The sequence below is a fragment of the Pseudopipra pipra genome, chromosome 1 (genome assembly GCF_036250125.1).
Source record: "Pseudopipra pipra isolate bDixPip1 chromosome 1, bDixPip1.hap1, whole genome shotgun sequence".
Taxonomy (NCBI): domain Eukaryota; kingdom Metazoa; phylum Chordata; class Aves; order Passeriformes; family Pipridae; genus Pseudopipra; species Pseudopipra pipra.
Genome location: NC_087549.1, coordinates 70,533,843 through 70,554,805, shown reverse-complemented (window position 1 = coordinate 70,554,805; position 20,963 = coordinate 70,533,843). Strand labels below are relative to the sequence as shown.

General features: G+C 38.7%; 1 protein-coding gene across 13 annotated transcripts in view; it reads right to left on the bottom strand.

Moving 5' to 3' along the window:
* Window positions 1-801: 801 nt before the first annotated feature.
* COBL (cordon-bleu WH2 repeat protein) overlaps window positions 802-20,963 on the bottom strand; it is a 172,937-nt gene continuing 152,775 nt past the window's right edge. For 12 of the 13 annotated variants that reach the window (XM_064660440.1, XM_064660394.1, XM_064660405.1 and 9 more), the window contains 5 exons: window positions 13,588-13,691; window positions 10,309-12,332; window positions 9,572-9,691; window positions 7,114-7,365; window positions 802-2,116 (listed from right to left, as the gene is read on the bottom strand). In XM_064660440.1, coding sequence (XP_064516510.1) covers window positions 2,099-2,116; window positions 7,114-7,365; window positions 9,572-9,691; window positions 10,309-12,332; window positions 13,588-13,691 — 2,518 coding nt within the window. In that variant the 3' untranslated portion in view covers window positions 802-2,098. The remainder of the gene's footprint in view (window positions 2,117-7,113; window positions 7,366-9,571; window positions 9,692-10,308; window positions 12,333-13,587; window positions 13,692-20,963) is intronic. The other variant, XM_064660416.1, reaches the window with a different exon arrangement.

Here is a 20,963-nt window from a genome sequence, read left to right as displayed (position 1 = left end):
TGCTGTCACAGTGAAGATGACATCTTATCTTGTTTTTATAGTGTTTTATCCATGAGAATTAAATACTCAGAAGTTTACCCAGGAATAACACCTTAGAAACTTTAGTTCTATGCAGTGCCAGCATCCAGAACCAGAACCTTTGCATTGTGAAGCCCAGAGGATATTATCATCTAACAATCTAGTTCTGAATCCCTTACATTGAAAAGTAAGTACTCATATAGCATATTACACTGAAAGGGTGCTAGTAAGGAGAGGCTTCACACCCAGGGCCTTCAGGCAACACTAAGAACAAGAAGGAGACCTGCACTGAATTTTGTCTTGCAACACCTAACAAAGGAAGCTCTATTTCCTGCTAGTGGGACTATCTGCAGCATTCAAACTTACGAGTGACTAAATCATTTTCTGTGATAACATTTTCAATGCTAGTATTTCTGATCTTCAGCATACTGAGAAGACTTTTAAGGCAAAAGAAGGCTAATCACAATCAACAAAGGTTATCTTATTTATCCTGCGGTGAGACAGAGCACCTTAATTCTGAATATATTAGCTTTCCTAATGAGGAAATGGAGCATTATCAGTACTGCATCATTATTGAAATGTATATTAAATGACATGTTGATTCTAGTTGGTGATTTCTACTGCATTACTAGGCTGTTAGTTGTGAGCTCTTTCCTGGCTTGAGACATCTTATATTAGACTTGAAATACAAGCACAGCATACTGGTTTGCTTAAGTCCATCCCTAGTTCTAATTTCTTTCTCTAAATGGAAAATATTTGGCAAAAAGACCATTTCAAGCCATGTCAGGTTTTGATTTTGTTTTTATTCGTGGCACTAACAGATATCAATATTTTACAATATATAATAATATATAATATATAGTCACATTAACTGCAGATGGCTAAATATTCTTGTGCTTTCAACAGTCCATAACTATACATTTTAAATTCCAGCTCAAAAAAAAAAAGAATCTGCCAGCACTCTAGTCTATGATTATAAAAATGTAAATGTACAAACTTCCTCTTCTTCAGTGTCATTACAATATAGGAAATGTGAAAAAGCGTTTTCATTTGTCCTTTTTAAGTTAATCAATTTAACGAAATATTTTCAAAATATGTACAACAACTACCAAAGTAGTTAACATTTGAAAAAGATGCTGCTATAAATACTTGTGAGACAACATACAACAGCCATACAAATTAGAAATAAAGGGCCAACTTATGCACGACCTGAACAAGAGTGCACAAAAGTCCTGGTTACTGATATAAACCAGCTTCACTTCGTTTTGCAGCGCAGGAATGAATTCTACATCTTGGACCTCTAAGCAGGACTCTGAATCTTATTTAAAACCTTCACAGTCTGTTGCAAATAGAGATCCTTTAAGGTGGTTCAATATTTCTGAAGTGCCATGAACGTTACTAGGGTTCAGCATATCTCTGCGCATTAGCATTCTATACGTCATATCCCATAAGTAACTTTGCAATAGACACTGTCTCACATTCATTATTAATTGCCTGCTTTCTCAGAGCTCCACCAGAGATACAAAGTTAATTTAATTTTAAAAACCAGTGACTCCAGCATATGACAACTTAGGTACCATAACTTTTTTCTTGTGATTGTTTTTTATAGACCTTTATTCTGATTTTCACTCCAACCATTTATAGTCCTTTTTGAAATCAAATAAGAAGCAAGTAAATAGTTTGAAATAGTTTGAAATATTTTTAACAACTTAAAATGAATATTACTTTTCAGATAACTAGTAAAGTTTTTAATTTTGCCCATAAATACAATTAAGTATTAACACAGGACTGCACAGTGTTTATATTCTTATTAACCTGCCAACAAGAATGGTTTATTGGCAACTTTAAATATTCAGAGGCAAAACACAATTCCTTGGCACAGAAGCTTTACAGCAGAGCAACATATTTCCCCCTTAGAACCATTATGCAGGAACACACAGAAAATTAACTACAGCTTATTTTGGCTTGTAGACGAGAATATACTAAACTTCTTGATGTTTTTTGCCACTTCAGAGCTTGAACGATGATTATGGATGCATACGGGGTTAGATTTTCCAATTATCTGTTCTTTTTATATGATTTAAACAAGCAGAGGGACCTATAACAAAGAAAAGCACATGATCATTCAAGATATTTTTAAACCTCCAACTGTTGACATTGTTAACCAAACATTCTCCTGTGAGGCTGCTTTCAAGCTTGGTCTCTTCATCTGCTCCTTGGGACTACTTAAAGCTTATCTGTTGTTTTCTAGCTGTATCAGTTGGTTTAATGAAAGGTGCTATCCTTCCCTAAAAACCCTACAACTCATATATACTTACGTATGTTGCAGCTATTTAGGTTGTAATTACACAATTTCTGGAACACAGGTGATGTATTTTTCTCTGAAAGTCCTTCATTGTGGAATGAACAGAAACCCAGGCTATAAGTATGCAACATCTGACAGTCAAAATCTATTCTGTGTCAGCTAGCTGTCACTGGCCATAAAAATCAATTGATGAGTACTTTGCTTCCTGATTAAATGAAGTAAACTCCCAATGGCTTTGATTCAGGAAAATACTTAAACAAATGCTTATCTTCCTTCCCAGTCCTCAGGTCATCTAAGCATATGCTTAATTTTAAATTCATATGCTAAGGTGCTCTAACAAATTCAAAGTTACTGAGCTTTGATTCTATCATAGAGATATACATTAAGGTCAGTGCAAAAACTAAAAAGGAATCATGTATTTGATCAAGCCTAAATTTACCATTTTGGCCTTAGTATCCATGGCAGAAACTTTATTCTTGAGGAAAAAAATAGGTCATTATATAAATTATTAGCAAGGTGAAGAGTTCAAATTATTTTCAAGTTTTATCTTTCAATTCAAACAGCATGCAAATGCCTGCCTCTCATTGTGCATGGGAACTAGAATCGCTTCATAGGCTCATTTGACTACCTGTATATCAAGCTTGGCCAACCTTAACGTGGGGGCTCCTGCCCCATTTCCAGCCTACCAAAGCCAACATTAACTGTGGCTTTGATTCTGTAATCCTTTCATTGCACCCACAGATACTAATGGTACGAAACAGTATTTGTTCATTCACAATTATATATCTCTGCTTATGTGAGAACAGTCCACTGCTTGACATAAAGGTATAGAACTAGGCCATGCTTCCCAGAAGACACTCAATGTGCCATAATTCAGATCAATGTGTTAATTGTTGACAACCAACTCCAAATTATCCCAGTGTACACCATGGACTCATTGTAATGGTGCAGTAATTATCTTACCTGGCTCCTTTGATTGCCAACAGAATGATACACTGCACGTATCAAGAGTTCACATGACCTAATGCCTATGCCAAACATTGGCATGAATGCTTGTGGATACTGTGATGGAGCCAAATTAATTTTTAAAATCTCAGTGAGCAAACAGAAAGGGTTGCTTTGGTGCAACTCTTTGTTGGAAGATATATGGAATCTGCAGAATCTCCCTTGCACATACCATTAAGAAGTGGTCTATAGCAATCATTTTACCGTGAGCCTGTTCTTTCAGAGATATAACTTGCCTTCCCCACCATTTGCAGGCACATTCCCCTGTAGTATTTCTACCAAATCCCTGGGTACAACTCTACCTAAAAGGAATGGATAATCTAAAGGAACTTTTATAGCTTCTCTTCTTTGGTAAGATTTTTAATCCTGCATGGACTTGTGCTGCAACTATACCTACAGCTAGACATCTAACAGGTTATTTGCACGTGTAGTTATGTTTTTTCCACAGACAATCTAGTAAATCCCAAGGCAAGTTACGCAAAACCAAAAATACACATGCATTGATATACAGAACTTCAGAAATCTAGCCAGGTTATTTTGCATTTTCTGAGATGGGAAATAGAAAGTTAAAACCTGGACATATAGATCTTCACTATATGATTCTGTTCGACACAACTGAAGGAAAACACTACTTCACTTTTAACATCAGAAGCTACAAATGGTACAGCTCTATGACCTGAGTTTTGCCCACCAGAATTAGCCAAAATCTGGTCTCAAATCAGCTGTTTATTTCCTAGATCAACTGATTCTCCTTTGCACATGAGACAGACTGCATGGCTGGGAAGCAGGCTCCTCGCCAGTGAGATACGTTCATTTCTCAAGACAATCAACCACCAAAGGCACTGGGGCAGTCATCATGGTTGGTGGCTTTGCTTGATGCCACCTCCCTGACTTGCTGTTATACTTTGCATGTGTTGAACAACTGTCAGGTTCCTTGACAGACCATTTCAAAAACTGAAGAAAAAGGTTACTTCCTGCACTTTGTCAGGTCTTTTCCAGTTGGGTAAATAAGTTCATCCTGTTCCTGTGACATGCCTGTGTCTCCACTCCCTTTAGGTAGGATCTGTAGTGTAACCACTTTCTAGCAGGTCTCTGAACTGCTCTGCACTGCGGATGAACCATTTTACTGAGCAGGCCCAACTGGGGACAGCAAGAGTGTGGACAGCAAGAGTGTGCAATAAAACACAAGTCGTTTCTTCAAAACAAAGGGTGATTTATTTGCCAAAGCAGGCACAGTAGTCCAAGAAATGGATTAAAGAAGAGCCAGGAGACTTAAGCATGTACTGTCTTACCTATACTTAGTATTTTCCTCAAGCACCTATTTCTGCTCTAGTTTGTTTTGGCTGACCCACTTAGAGACTGTGCTGTGCAGACCCTGACTCTCAGCAAGGCAAGGTCAGCCTCCAGCAACTTCTCTCCTCCCTTCCTGCATAGTGGATCTTTTAACCTTAAAGTTCATGACTTTAGCAAATAGCTGTGTAATCAGGGGAGGAGTGGAGGAGCTGGCTTTTCACAGATATTACTAGAGCTCAAATGTTTGTTGGGATGCTCCTTATCTAAGCAATTGGTTGCTTTTTACATTTGGTTCCACTGACAGTCCCGTTTGATCTGCTTCCATTGCAAATATTCCTTCATAAATAAGCACTAAGTCACACATAACTAAGGAATACAGATTCTTCCCAGTTCTCCACAACATTACCTAAATAAATGACCTTGCTGTCAGAAGCCCTTGTCCCAGAAAGCTTTGAGAAGACAATGGAAGAGAAACAGATGCCATTACTGAACTGAACTACCTACTCTGCTGTCTAATTGCTGCAACCAAAATCTTATCAAGGACGTGAGATCTCAGATGTCAAAGTGTCAAGATGACTTTTGTGTATACAAGGTTAGTTTCCATATCCAGTATCTGAAAGAGCAGCACAGTAGTAAGAAAATCATACTCTGTCTTGGACAAAACACTGCTCTCTTTTATTTTCATAAAAGACCTAGTTTCAATGTCAAAACTCCAAAAAATTACTCTGCCTTGGAAATGAAACAAGATAGGCACAGTATTTAGCAGAATACGTGAGAATATCTGGCGTATTTTCATGGCCTGCACTGGTTATCCAAGTGTTTTGAAATAAATCCACAAAGAAATGGTAAAGACTCGGTTTCATGAGAAGAGCTACTGATTGCCTCAGAGACTTCTGCAAGAGCAATGCAATTGGAAGAACAAGAAATTTGGAAGGATCAAGAAAATAACTGCATCATGTATCCTTGAATGTCCAAATCCTGTTTTTTTTCTGTCAATTGGTAAAGTAGGGAAATAAAGGTCTGATTTCTTCAAAATTTGTACTCTTAGAATCAGAGTATCTCAAGTTGGAAGGAACACATAAAGATCATTGAATCCAGCACCCTGCTCCTCACAGGACTGCCTAAAACTAAGCCACATGACTAAGAGCATCATCCAGATGCTCCTCGAGATCTGACAGATTTGGTGCTGTGACCACTTCCATGGGGAGCCTGTTCAGATGACCAACCACTCTCTCAGTGAAGAATCTTTTCCTATTGTCATCTGAACTTCCCCTGACACAGTTGCATTTCCTCATGTCCTACCACTGGTCACCACAGAGAGGATTATCAGCACCTGCCCCTCAGCTGCCCTCCTTGAGGAAGACATTGACTGCAATGAGGTTGCCCCTTAGCCTTCTCCAAGCTGAACAAACCACGTAAACTCAGATGCTCCTCATAATCTTATGCTTAACATACTTATTTTTCACATGAAAAATAACAGCACATCCAGATTTCTGATGTAATCAGAACACGCTGATGTAAATTTCCCTGAAACACTAATTTGTTTGTGCCATTTGTATGATTCTGTGGAATTTCTGGTTTATGAGAAATCATATTTTTTTGGCTACTTTCAAATGTTAAAATTTGAGCATATTTTTTCATTATCCAAAAGAGGACAAGTATGCAATGTTTACACATTTATGGCTGGCATCAGTTAAATCATGTGTTGGGAAAACTACATCTACTTTTGTACACTCCCTAAAATCCCTGGATCAAAGTCCATTCTTGGATACTGCAGTGTAACATTGGGATGCTTCCACTAAGGCCAATCGATCTGCTTCTCTTCACCAAAAAATGCAGTGTAACTTGAGATTAGGAAGAAAAAACTTTGATCAAAGAGGTTAGTGAATTTATCCAAAAATCACACACAGGCAACTGAGCATTTAGACATCTGGGAGATGACTGATTCACAGTTGATCACAGAAGTGAAACACATGCCATTCAATTAATAAAGTTCAGGCAGACATTAAATTGACCTCCCAGTTTTACTGACAGCTCTCAGCACATGTGACCAAGGTGTAAGTGTTGGGAATCAAAGTCTAGGACACACTACTGAAATTAGGAGAGAGTACTTATTTATAAATTTGCTTCAGGGTCTCATATCTGATCTTTCTTAAGTTCACCTTGTCTAAAGGACATACAGCATTATCTCAGATACACAAGAATGAAAAGGTAATGAAAATACTTTCTGAAATTATACACATGCTCCTGATTGTCTCTTTTAATAAAAAGTATTAACTATTCAAATTGTTGCATATATGCATAGGTGTGTTTCATTAGGTGTCCAAAGGTTTCAAATACATTCCTATCTTTGATTCAGCTAGAGAAAACAGTACATGTACCTTCTCCTGCTGGAAGAAAGAAATGTGCATCTAGAACAGCTTAAAAATGTCTCTGAAAACACAGCTAGCATACGTTGTTTCGTCCACAGTAAAATATAAAAGTACATTTACCTTTCTTAACTTTGCTGCTGCAGCACCAGAGCGAATGGCCTCCATTAGAGCTTGCCTTGCCTCCAAGGGGTTACCTGTAACTGTGGCAGAGGATTTAGGAGCTGCTGCTGACAGCTGAATGGGAGGTGGTGGTGGCGGCTGGGCAGGGGCAGGTGGGATACAAAGCTGCTCTTCCTGAAGGTCTTCTGCCTTCTGCAAGGATAGTTCTGCGTCCCGAAAACGCTGCAGCTCTTCAGAGGCCAAAGAGGAGATCTGCTCATGAGGCAGTTGAAAGAAGGTGATTAATATCAAGCATGGCTAAACTGTAATTATTTGACAGTTGATGCACTTTCATTTTGCTTGAATGATGCAAAACACATAGAACCTTTGTTTGCTCATGGGGTCAAACATCTGTTACTACTCACTCACATCACTCAGCTGGGCTGATTACTAGCATCGAGATTTTGGCATTGAGTCTGCCTCAGAAACTCAATCTATTTACTGTGAGATCCAGCATCCTGTAACTCTTCTTGGCATGTAAGGTAAGAGAGAAAGTTGGACTTGGTATTAATTTGAAAAAAACCACAACGGTTTTGGAATCAGGGAGATATATTAAAGCTGCAATAGCCACCCATGAATCTAATTACTTTTTTGCAGTCTAGGCTGCACAGAAATAATCTCAGATGACAGGGATGCTCTTCCAGATCTGAGCTCTCAGACATAGCTTTATTGAAAAAAATGCCATTAAACCCAAAGTTTCCAGCCATACTTGAAAAAGAAAAAGAAAGGACCAGAGAGAACTATGTGAAAGCACTGAGAGCAAAATCAATTGATTCTTCTTCCAAGTGTATTTCTGTGGAATTTCTGAAACTAAAATCTCTGCACAAGTTAACAGCTTGGAAACTCATCCTACTTCAAGTGCATGCACATGAAAAAGACAATCTTGCAGACTAAGCCAGCTTTTCCATCAACTGTCTCAAGAGATACTTTTGCCATTTACACCATTACTAGTAATAATCGTGATAAATTGTTAGTAATTACAATTATTTGGCAATAACTAGGAAATTCAGTATCATGGGCCACATAGGAGGTTTCTAAGCAGATCTATTAGAATTCTCAGAGAAATTGAGACATAGAACTTTTGTGGTGAAAAATTAAAGGATTCATCTCCCATCAAATAATCCATAGAAAGCTCCTGTATTCTATTCCCTCACTGCACATAAACAATATATATATATGAGTATAACATCATGTTAGATAAAAGATGAACATCTGAGATAACATAAAAAGGACAGCCCTTTCATCATAGCACATCTGCATCGTGCCCTGTACACATACAAACATGGTCATTTAACTAGCACAGGTGACACAGTGAAAAGGAAGTGCATCATTTCTAGGCATCTTTCTCTAAAATTATGGCAAAAGCTTCTCTGCCAAAAAGTCTCTGTGATGACACACTATCACTTAATTGTCAGACCCTCTTTTACACAAATTTACATTTATGCCCAATGAATGCAGAAAGCAGTTCAGTATATGTGCAGATTGTTGCTGGCTAGCCCATCCTGCTCACAGGCTCAGAGTAAGCTGTACCCTACCTGCAGCAAGTGCAGCAAGATATTTAGGGATGAAGTAATTCCCTAACACAGGAAGAGACATTTTCTATCTAATGCCAGCTATCTGAATATGTGCTAATGAACTGAGTCATTGCATGAGGGAAATGGGAACCTCCTTGCCAAGTACACATCTTTGGCTGGATTAGTCAACTGAGTGAAACCTAGGGCTAGAACAGTATAGGTTTTGGCTATTAGGAAAAAGAGATGCTTTAATGATTAGGTAAATCAGAGAGAAGGAATCATCCTGCTGTAGTGAATGTTGATGGAACACCAAAATCAATTACTTGCATGCTACTTGCATGCACCATGTTAGCAGATAAATGGCATGAAGAAGCTCTAGTGTGTTTTCAGTTAACTGGGACTGGATGTATATGGTAGGTAATGCAAATATATTAATCTAACTGCATACTCCTAAAGTACAACTTCTCTGTTCAGAGAAGTTGTGGATGTCCCATTCTTGGCAGTGTTCAAGGGCAGTTTGGATGGCACATTGAGCAACTAGATCTAGCGAGAGGTGTTTAAGGTCCTTTCCAATCCAAACCATTCTACAATTCTATGCCACCTAAATGCGAAAATGAGGAACATTTGATGTCTTCTATGTACACTCCCTGTAATTGGTTTGGATTTCTATGTCCTTTCTAAGTTAAAACCACACCATTTGAAAGAGTTTAAGTTTTATAGCAGAGGATAGAATTGGACTTGCAATACTCTCTGCCTAAGTCAGATCTGGTCTTCTGCACAGAGTTTCCCCCTCAATTTCTCCCTTTGCAGCAGGATGTTTAGTTTGTGGCATATCTGGGTGTATTTAAAACACCCAGTAGGAACAGACTGCACTTTAAAGATCACTTACCGTCTTGATTTCTTACCTTTTTCAGCTTTGAGGTGCCACTGTGGCCTCTAATTGCTGCTAGTAGGGCTGAGCGCGCATTCTCTGGCTCAGCATATGAGGGTTTCCCGTGATTGCCATTTAGTGCACTGTTTGAAACCTAGAATATTAAAGGAATAAACCTCACATTGTTATTAGATATTTACTTAGAGATAGCTTGGAAACACTTTTTGGCATTTGTACCAGAATGCAAACTATGAAGACTAATCAGTCTGTCTTTTTTGGGCCTGCTTTTAAAACCCTTACTCACACTGAACAGTGAGGACATGTGTAGATAGTAATGCTGTACTTAGAGATGCAGTCTCATATCCCCTAAGCACGAAGTCAGCGGCAAACAATTATTATGCCCTAGTAATACAAAATGCAGTTTTCTTTCATTATAGTTATTCACAGGTTTCTCCACGCTGTGTTCCTGTTTTTACATAACATACTGAAATGAGGGTTCAGTTCTTAGACTAACCTCAATTACCTCTCGTTTATGCTGTGTCTATGCACCCTCTGCCTCTTCTAGCTAGTGCAGTAGCCATGCTGTTGCATAATATACAGGATATGCAGAATAAGCAGTAGCTTGGTCTGTATTTTGCCATTATAAATTTTTCAAATGCCTTGTGTTCTCCAGCTCACCAGCAACTGTACCAGTCATAAAACCTCTGGTGTCTGACAGGGTGAATACAGGGCTCTGCAGTCTGAACAGGCTAAAAAATGTTTCCACTTTACCTTTCTGAGTTTCTCCTTTCCCCCTCCTGTTTGAATTGCTTCCATTAGGGCGCTGTGCAGTGATGTGTCTTTTGGAACTGGTTTCTGGATGACAGGTTTGAACTTCTTCTTTGGTCCAAAGATATTGGTCTGCACATTAATATCCACTTCACTGACAGCATTAATATCTGAATCATCAGGTTTCTCCTCCTGTTCTGACTCTGCATTTGCTGGTGCACCGTTTAACTCAGATGACGCTTTAAACGAATTAACTTGAACACCATTAGCAGGAGGCCATTTAGCGACTCGCAAAGATGAGCTGAAAGAGGATGGGACTCCTTGGAGGTCAGGAGACTTAAGAGATGAGGCTGAATTAGTAAGGGTCACAGTCTCACATTTCTGGTCAAACATGAGACGTGTCTTTTTCTCTGCTATACTTTGTTTGCTGTTTAAACCACGATCCTCTTCTGCACTGTTGTTATCCTTTGAGGAGGATTTAGTAAGTGGGACACTGCCATTCTTTTTATAGAAACTCAGAGAAGTTGCTTGATTTGGTGCCCTGATATTAACTACTTTGTTTTCCAAGCCAGAATTATCACCAGGTGTAAACCTGTGGGATGCTTTCTGACTGCAAGTAAAAACACTTGAAAGTGTTTCTCTTGTTTCTGCTGACTCTGTTTCCACAGGGCTATATTTGGCCACAATAATACATCTTTTTGGTGAAACTTCTGCTTCAGTCTTAACCTCTCCTGCCCCTTGCTTGTTTTCATCTTTCTCATGATATTCCACAGAGTCAGACTTAAAGGTAGTTGCATTGATGTGTCTTGCAATGGCAGAGGCAACATACTGACTGGAAGTTCTCCTATGTGGCTTTACAAATGGAAGTTCCAGCTTGTCCTTATTAATGGTTGGGGCTGCTAATGGTGTTACCTGAGACTGTGTAACTGGAAGAGGTAGTTTGGTCCTTTCACTCTCAGACTGTCTTTCGGCTACCTGGGTAGTAACAGTTTGTGGTGCTACAAGTTTTGGAGCTGCAAGACAGACAGGTTTGTGTTCATGTTTTACAGTAAAGGGCTTAGAGCTCGTGGTGACTGCTGACTTTTTAGAAAAATGCTCAGCAGAGTCATCATTTTGCTTTTCCATAGAACTTGACCTCCAGAATGCCTTCACTTTCCCAATATGAATTTCCTCACTTTCATCAGAAGAAGAACCTGGTATGTGTTTACTAACACCAGTGTTTGGGCTTATAAGGTTGCCTAGTTCATCTATCTTAATGGCACCAGTGGAGAGTGAAACTCCTCTATCGAAATGTCTTACTTCAGGTCTGGGAGGGACAACTTTAAAGGTTGTCAAACCCATTTTAGGTTCATAGTTCGATCCTGAATTCTGGGCACGATGACACCATGTAGGTGCTGATGGGACTTCTTCTACTTCCACTTTTTTTGCTGGTGGCCATTTGATTTCTAATTCTGATTTACTTTTTTTCAGAGATCTTTCCCTGCTACTATATTCATTATATGGATTTAGCTTCTCTTTTGCTGTATTGATTTCAGCTGTGGTCTTGGAGTGAGATGGACTCAGCTTAGATTTATATTCCTCAGACTTCACACCATGTTTGGGAAGGGGTTCCAGTCTTAAGTTCTTTTCACTTCTTTTTTCAAAGGAGGATGTGAGAGATTCAAACATATCTCTCCGCTGTTCCACAGGCAAATGACTGAATTCATTTTCAGATGGTTGCTGATGTATTAGGTCCTTCGATATGCATATAGCTCCACCATCTGTGTGTCCCTTATCAAAGGAACTTGCATTGTTGTTTTTATTTGTCCAGTTTCCTGTATTAACAGAGTCGATTGAGATATTTTGTGGAACCCTCATCTCCATCTCTTGATTTTCATCTGAGTTAGAGGTGCTAACTTCTGGAGCATCGTCTATGACTGTTACTGGAACAGAAATGGAAACATCTTGGGCAGCCTCAACTCTTCTTATATGTGGGTTCAATGCATCATTGATGTAGTCAGAGTCAGCGTTACTCACACCATCCACCGCTGCGAAATACACATACAAAATTACATATTGGCAATATTTAAGCAATATGACTTTAAATCACACAAACAGATAGCACAAGCTTAAGCAGACCAGATATTTTAGTTACACTAAAAGTAACAGGAGTATTTTTATGCTTTTATTACAAAAAAAACGAGAGGTCTGGGTCCTTCTTATTGTCTGGTTGCTGATTATGATCAGCCAAATATTCCTGCAGTCCTCCTGCTTCAGCCAGTGGGAAACATACAAATACAGCTGAAAGCAGAATTTCATCTATTGTTCATACCTTATCTTTGACTAACTTATTTCAGTGATAAAAGTTTCACTGCATGACTCCGAAGGAGAAATATTTCTGAGAAACAGCAAGCAACTCCAAATTATGTTTCCCAGATCTGGTTAGTAATAACAGCCCAGCTGAAGGATTTCCTTGAACAAGCCAAAAAAGAAACAGTACTTTTATTTTTTCTTCATTCTTCTCACCCTTTATTACCAGTGACTCCAGAAGCCTCATTGTGCAAGAAGCTTAAATATCCTTTCAAATTCACTGGCATAAATCAAAGGTTACAAAACAGAAGCTAAGGAATTGCCACGTTAGAGAACTCGCAAGAAATCAAATCAGAATCTAGTCCACTGCAGAAGTATTAAAATAAAGATAGGAAATTTTAAAAAACTATTCAATGCCATTTTTTGACAAATCAATAATAGAGAAGTATTTTTAATCCACAGTAGGAAAAAGAGGAGCACAATATGACATTCTCTCTCTTCCCACTGATTCATGTTTTCCCATTTTTAACTTTTAAATATGCCTGTTAACACAGAGGAGGTGTTGGCTACAAAAAGGTCCCATCCTTTTTCCACTTCACTATGATAAAATACAAAACAGAGGCATTGTTCATTAAACACAGAGCTAGATTCACAACTGGTTTAGCTTCACTTAAGTCAGGGAAATTATACCAAATTTGGCCTATAAAATGTGTCTATTAACTACTGTTCATCTCTTTTTGGTAGCAGACACTGAAATACAATGATGATCGGATATGCAATTTGAAAAATAATCAGTGCGAGCCTATAAAAGGTGGCTGCTCCTGAAGCAAAGGAAGAGCAACCACTTTGGGTGGACCACATTCTGCCACAGATCTGTGAGTTGTTCCCAGTGATCTTAGTGAGAAATGCAGAGGATGTGTCAGAGTACAACTGATTATTCTGCATCTACTGGTGATTTCTCTCTCTTTTGTACTTAAGAGGTAACTTTCCTACCTTCTAAATCTTCATCCAGGTCAGCCAAAGTCTGCTGGAGTTGTGCTTCAATGAATGTATCTTCATTGTCATGCTTAGCCAAAGCCATTGCTTCATCTTGTCTGCTACACGAAAGAGGAGAAAAACTTTGGGTCTCTCCCCTACTTTTTAGCTTTGCACTGTTGCTCTGAAACACATTTTCATTTCACCCCCCTTGGTTCCACTGGTATTCTGAAACTCATTCCCCAAAGTATGAAAAATATGTAGCCCGAGAGACACATACCACCATACTGACACATTCACAACTAGGAAGGATCTTAGTGGTGCCTGAGCAAACTCAAGTGTGCTGGCAATCAGAAGACTAGGATTAATAAAGCCTGTTGCAAAGAAATGGTTCAGCTTCACTGTGAAGTACACATTTCAGCTGGACTGCAGAAACACAGCATATGCCAAGACAAAGTTTTTGCATATCCATACAATTGTAAGGCAGATCACTAGCCACCCTGTGCACCCGCCGTATCAATATATCTGCAACTGAATTAAATAAAAATAGCGTGATAATGAAAATAAAGATAGCTAGTGTACTGTTGGACAATTGCTCTTCATCCTGAGGGGTGGGAGGGAAGGAGAAAAGAGAAACTAATCCTTTGAGAGTAGCTTTTACTGAAACATAAAAAGGGACCTGATTTTGCCAGAAATCTGATGAAGTTGTACAATGGTCTAAAACAAGTCTGAAATCACAATGAGTGCCAAGTGTTGTCTTAGCTTATTAAAAGAAGAAAAAGAAAATGAAACTAACAAAAATCCTAACAAAAAAAATAACTAAAATTAAAAGAAAAACAACATGTGGCAACCTGTTACAAAACATGAAAAAATTTAGAAAATAAAATCATGACCAGCAGAAAGTTTTTATCTAAATAATCGAAACTAGAATTTCACATTGGGCAATTCATTTTTCCCAGGTATCTCAGCTGAATTTAAGACATCGCTGTCTGTGACATACTATCTAAATTTTGCCCTTGTGATTAGCCTATTGAAAAAGTAATTTTCCATTCTAGCCACACTTAAACTAGCTCTGGTCAGGTGAAGCAGATTTGCCCTTTTCAAGATCAAACCCTTAATAGCACAGATACTTAAGAGTAACAGATGATACATTTTTTTTGTAGTTTAGCAAACAAATGAAAATGCCTGAAAATGCCATTTATCTGCTGCCTTTGAAGATATTAATTGGAATAAAAATTCGGTGATGTTTCCTGACATTGATTTAAATTGTGTCCAACAATGCAGATTCCTTTTTATCTATTTGATTGTTTGATTTTTCCTTGCTCATACCAGGAGCAACTGAAAGCACATGTTGAAACATCAGGTATTTAATTTTATTTTACTTCATTATTTATTTGTTTAGCATTCACCTGTCCTTCATGTCTTTTGTAGTAGTCTTGGAGCCCAGTCCTTCTACTTGTACCTGAACTGCCTTGCACTTACAAAGCTGAGTTCAGGTATGTGGGATCAATGAAAACAACGAAGAACACCTTGAAGGAAGCCTTCCAAAACTGTCATACACACATTCTTGTGTACCTGGACATACAGACAGGATTAATTCAAGACAGCAAGGCTTCATGTGTGCCTAAGTGGTTTCATAAACTGAAATCTAAGGCAGTATTCCGCACTGGTTGCTTAAATACAGAAGAAGAGACACAGTACTCTGTGACTGGAATACAATTTCTTCCAACATCTGCCGCTGACCTGAGTTTTGACAGGTCTTGAACATCCCCACAAGCCAATGTGAACTAATGATGCTCAGGCTCAACACCCACACTGCAAGATTCATCATAAACCGAGTTTTCCCTGTGATGGATTACAAGACCAGTAGCACAAATCAGTTGAAGTCTCCCATGGAGGCGACTAGTGCTGTAAGACTGCAGTCCTTTTGTACCCTGAGGCACACACTCACACACATACACAAATCCATGAGATTACTCATTTAAGCAATTTGACAAGAAGATTTAAACTTATTGCAGCACTCGGGTTGGGAGAGAAAACTAGCAAACAAAACTTTCGACTTGAAGATGGCAGAAGAATGAACTGAATGAGTAATCTCCAAGTGCATTTTAAAGCAATTTATTTGCAAACTCAGAAAGAGCATTTTCAATGGGAGAACTGCTCAAACTGTGCACCAGCTAAGGTCTATCCAGTCTGAAAGGCAAATATCACTTTCTTCTTTATAAAGCTGGAGGCAAATAAGAGACACACAGTGACACTCTTTCTCTAAGTTACTGTGGAGAAGTTGCTTCCAAAATCTTGGACATTACATGACATAATTCCAAAAAGGCCATGCCAGCTCACCACTTTTTTGGTACCTGATCATATTTTTCTGTCTATTGCCTGACTGTTCTAAAATACAGCCAAAATCTGTTTTACTAAGGTTGCCTGTGCTGGGCTTTTTACAGGAAATAAGAGGGACTATTAAGTTGAGAATTTTATGGGCAATTTATCTAGAAAAACATATATGGGATGAGAACAAGCATTCCTGGACTCCAAACACAGAGCTTAGGCTCATTGCACTGACCAGCTCTCTTCTCACATCTATCAGTGGAAATCTTTCAATGACACCTTATAGCAATATCATCCTCTCTTTGCTGGGCACAACAGTCAGCAGAGGTCTCTTTCATTAATCCTCTGCACTTATGCAGTGACTATATATAATTTGCCTCTCAGTCTCTGCTTCCATCTCCTTATCTAGACAACTGGGAAAATAATATCCAATTCACAGAATTTTTCTGAAGGAAAGAGAACAATGCAGTGAAAATGAAAGGATTCTTATTTGTTGCCATAGAGGGAGCTTCAGCAAAAGCAGATTTTGCATTTCTAAATCTCTAAAAGAGCTGTTGTTCAACGCATCTCCAAATTCACATTCAAAGCAAGCCTGAAGGTATAGATTAGGCACAAGGGTTTTTCTTAAAATTCTTATCACTGGGATTTTAAAATGGGATATGTGTTTTGTGAGGTGAAGGTCTGGTAGTTTCCAGTAGCTCACATGACTTACAAACATGCCTAAGATGACTCTTTCTCACAGGAAAAGGAAAACAAAAGGGCCTCTACATTTTTTTTTCCATAGCCTTCCTCTCTTCTAACCCTATATACTTTTCTTTTGTTGACAGCTCTCTTTTGGTCAGAATCCAAGAAAAATATGATTTATTTTGATACCATGTTTTACATTCTGGATAAACATTACCAGTGGCATTTTCCCATACCCGCTTTTTTTTTTTTTTGACTTTGGGAGGAACTTGATAACCTTTATGCTGCCTTTTTGGTAAAACGTGAGGTGCTAAAAATACAGCATTGGTGAGTATTTAGCCTACGCTCGAAATGGCAAATGTGTGCAGTTCCTGGAAGCCTGTGCATATATTACTTATGTAGATTAGCAGAGATTTGTGCAAGAGCACAGAACGGAGCAAAGTGACTACTAAACTACAGCATTTAATGTTCCACTGAGCTCAGGCTACAACTCCTAATTGTTCCTTGGCAGTCATTTGCACAGTTGGAGACAAAATGAAACTTACAACAGCATTTTACCAATTAGTGCCATGGGAGACAGACATTCATGAGAAAGTTTACATTCTAAGAAGGAGAGAAAACGCTCCTATATAACTAGCTGGAAATGCTGCATTAAAATAAACCCAAACCAGTTGTAAGACAGGGGATTTGAAATGAGAGAAGCTGCCATTTTTTTATAGTTAGAGCAGCTTTAGCTGTGGGTCTGTAAATGACAAAACTGACCCAAGTTTCTCTGAGCACTTCCTGCGAGTTCTGGTGAACCTCGTGTATGGTCCCAGAGGTACATCTCCTACCATAACTGTTGAAATAAAACACAGACCTATGGAAACTGCAGAGAAAGGACCAAGGAAGACATTAAATTATCTAAACACAGGCACCTGGTGCCATTTTAAATGCTGTAGGATATTCAAGACATCTGTCTGGGGCTGGTAGACATAACATGGAAGATAGAGAAACCCATATCCTACCTGAGTGGCAGCAGGTAAGAAGAAACAGTAGTAGAAATGTCTCAGGTTAACCAAATATGACTTGAAATCTCGCTCTTTGCACAGTACTAGCTACATTGAAAGACTTGAGAATCTGTTACTAGGGAGTAGTAACAGAAGAGAAGGGAGACAGACCCATTGCAAATAAGTCAAATACAGACAGGCACACTGTGCAGTAGGGCACACAAGAACGTAATAACAGCTATGAGGTAGTTCAGTGGACATTGAGAACATTCAGCTTCTCTCACATGTGTCTTGGGCAGCTAAGAGGGACTGACCAACATGAAAAACCTGATATGGTTACTCCAGACTGGACTTTGGAGAACCCAGGCTCTCCTCCCAGCTCTTACAGTCCTCCCAGTCTGATACTGGGGACTTACATTAATCCATCTGTATGTATCCAAATTTGTCCTCTTTAAAATGAATCCATGATATTCACCTCTTACACAAATGCTGGAATGAGAAATGCTTCTACCTTGTGTATATATCAAGGTGGGTATTACAGACAAGACTAATGCTCAATGATTTTAAGTAGTAGGGAGTATGGCTGAAGCTTTTTGAAAACTATTCAATCAGGCCAGAAAGAAAGCATTAAGTAAAGTCAGGTTGTTTATATCTTTGTTTTTGTGAGTGAGGCAACAAAGTACTCTTCAAAAGTGTACGTAACTGTGTTCAGATTAACCAGTGGTTTATACAATCCTAGGGACCATGTTTCTATTCTTTGCATTTCTTACCCTAGATGACTTTTTTTTCATTTCCTTTCAAGGAAGGAATGTAACACCAGCAGGAGAGCAGCTAGTGTAAGTGCTAGACTTTCTGGTCACCTAAGTCATGACCTGACCGGGAATATTGTCCATTTCTACTGCCTCCTGTGAACTTGAGCGTAAATTTTTAACCAAAGCCTGTTAAAATTCAAAAGTTGTAGACTGAACAGCAAACTTAGGACTGGTGACATAGACAAGTCATCACTTGTCTTTGATGCAAGATTTCTGAAAGTGGCAGGCACCTAGGAAAGGGAAAAAGCACATGGTCATAGACTGTTGAATGCCAGATAACCTTGCTTTTTATGTTTTTAGATGAGCAATAAAAAAAGCTGCACATATTTTTGAGAGCAAGGTACAGGGATTATTTCCATTCCAAGTTTTTTAGTTTGTATTCTGTCTAGTGTCTAGTCTAGTGTCTAGTCTTGTGTCTAGTCTAGTTCTGTGGGACTACATCAAACAAAGATCTTTATGCTGCATTTGCACCTATGCTGAATTAAAATCATCAGAGATTGAATTAAACTATGTTTCAATCCTGTAATACACAGGTCCAGCCATGTCTGCAGATATACTACCACCCAATTAACAAAAAAATTTGCAAATATAGGTGAGGAGGAAAATGAAGTAATTTTTCAACAGCAGCTCAGTTTACGGTCCTTTTATAGTTCTCCTCCACAGTTACTGGTCAAGAATCTAAACAGAAAGCGAATGAAAATGCTTTTGCATAGCATCGTTTTGTGTTTTAGTGCTAGAAATCTCTAAGCTTGTCACATACCAGGGTGATTTTAAGCTTCCAGAGTGCCATGACATATGTCAGTTCCAGGGTCCTGCTGCATAAGCAGCAGCTTGGAAGTTGCTGTACAGCTGGAAGCATGCCCCCACTACCCCCTCCTCGCACAGGTCTCTGGCAACAGCTTCTCAACAGGAAAGCCTGCAGGCGGACGGCATTGCCAGAAACAGTCAGGAAAGTGGACTAGCATGATTTAAATCTTAATACAGCCATATCACCTGTGCAATACAACACTGCAAGTTAAAAGATGGCACAGTTATATAACTTCTCTTGGTTTACACCGAAAAATTAGAAACAGAGTAAGGACCAGAGCCTTTCTCACCAGAAGACAGCGCTACACCTTTAGCAACTCAAGCTGCTCTCTAGTATTTAAAATATTCTACAGCTCCAAAGTATACAGCATTCTTCTAGTGGATGAGTTTAACAGAAAGGCTAATCTGTGTTCTTGTTCTATAACAACTGTATCTGTTACTTAACCATAATATCCTTAATATCTTTGCTACATGAAGGTCTGCCAGCAAAATGTGCACAAGAGTATTCAAAATTAAAGAGTTTTCTGGAACAAGAGGAAAGGGAAAGCCAAAGATAAGGAAGGAAAACTATGTAAGAAGCAGAGGCTTACAAATCTGTCAGACATCTGGGTCTTAATAAATAATTTGTCATCCCTGAAGTTCTCACTGTCACTTTAACCCTTTCTCTACCTTCCTAGTCCTTAAAACAGTTTTCAAAAAGGTAAAATGTACCTACCCAGTTAAAATAAGATCTATTCTATAGAGAAATAACAGAATAAAACTTTCTCCTGTTTCTCAGAGATAGTTACAAGTGACATGCAATTGTACAGAATGTGTTTGTACACAGAGGTATATATAATACATAAATACAGTGCTATTTTTTCATTGCAGTTTTTCTCTTTCCTTCCTGCATGCCTTCTGCTACTCACTGTTTTTATTTCCTCTGACCAGCTTGGCCGCTGAATTCTCTCCAGCTACTGACTTCTCCTTCTCTCCTGTCTTTCCCAAGTGGAATACAAAACCCTGTAACATTTGAATTTGAATGCATTGAAAATTAAGCAGAACAAGTTCACTCACCCCTATAGTTTCAAGCTTTTGTTTTAAGCTAACTCATCAAAACCCTAAGAGTTTAGTAGCAAACAGCAAGTACTTCTCAGGGTGGTAACTGAGAGGACTCATCTCCTCCCAGTAGCTTCAGCAATCCTGATCAGAGCCAAAGGTAACAAATTCTTCCAAGAGAAAGGGAGGAAATGGGATTATCTCTGTCCAGACTCACAACATGAACTGATCTCTGGAGGGTTCCCCCGCCCCCACCCTATGTCCTCCACTAGCTGTACGTGAAAAAATATTCCTCTCTCATGGCTACTGAAACAGACACTCAAGGGAGGGGAAAATCCCCTTCAGACCTTTGGAAGGTATTTTATCTTCTTGTCCCACATAAGTCTGTATTTATTTAGGTTTATAACTACAAAGTTCCCTTTACATTTTAAAATACTTTTATTTTTAAACATTTTAGTATATTTAAAACCTTTCCAAAATTTAAAAGAAGGTCTTGTATTTTAAAGTGTTCATCCTGCTCTGAGAGAGGCCAGTGGAATCAGCCACTGCTAAGACCCTTTTAAACCCCCAATTTCAATTGCTTATAAATTTGAGAAACTACACATCTTTGCCAGTGACAGTCCAAATGACAATTTATATCGTGCCCGTGATCATACTATTATTTTATTTCAGCCAAAATGTTCAAATGTCTTCCCAGAACTGTATTTGGAGGAAAAGGAGAGCTGCATTCGGA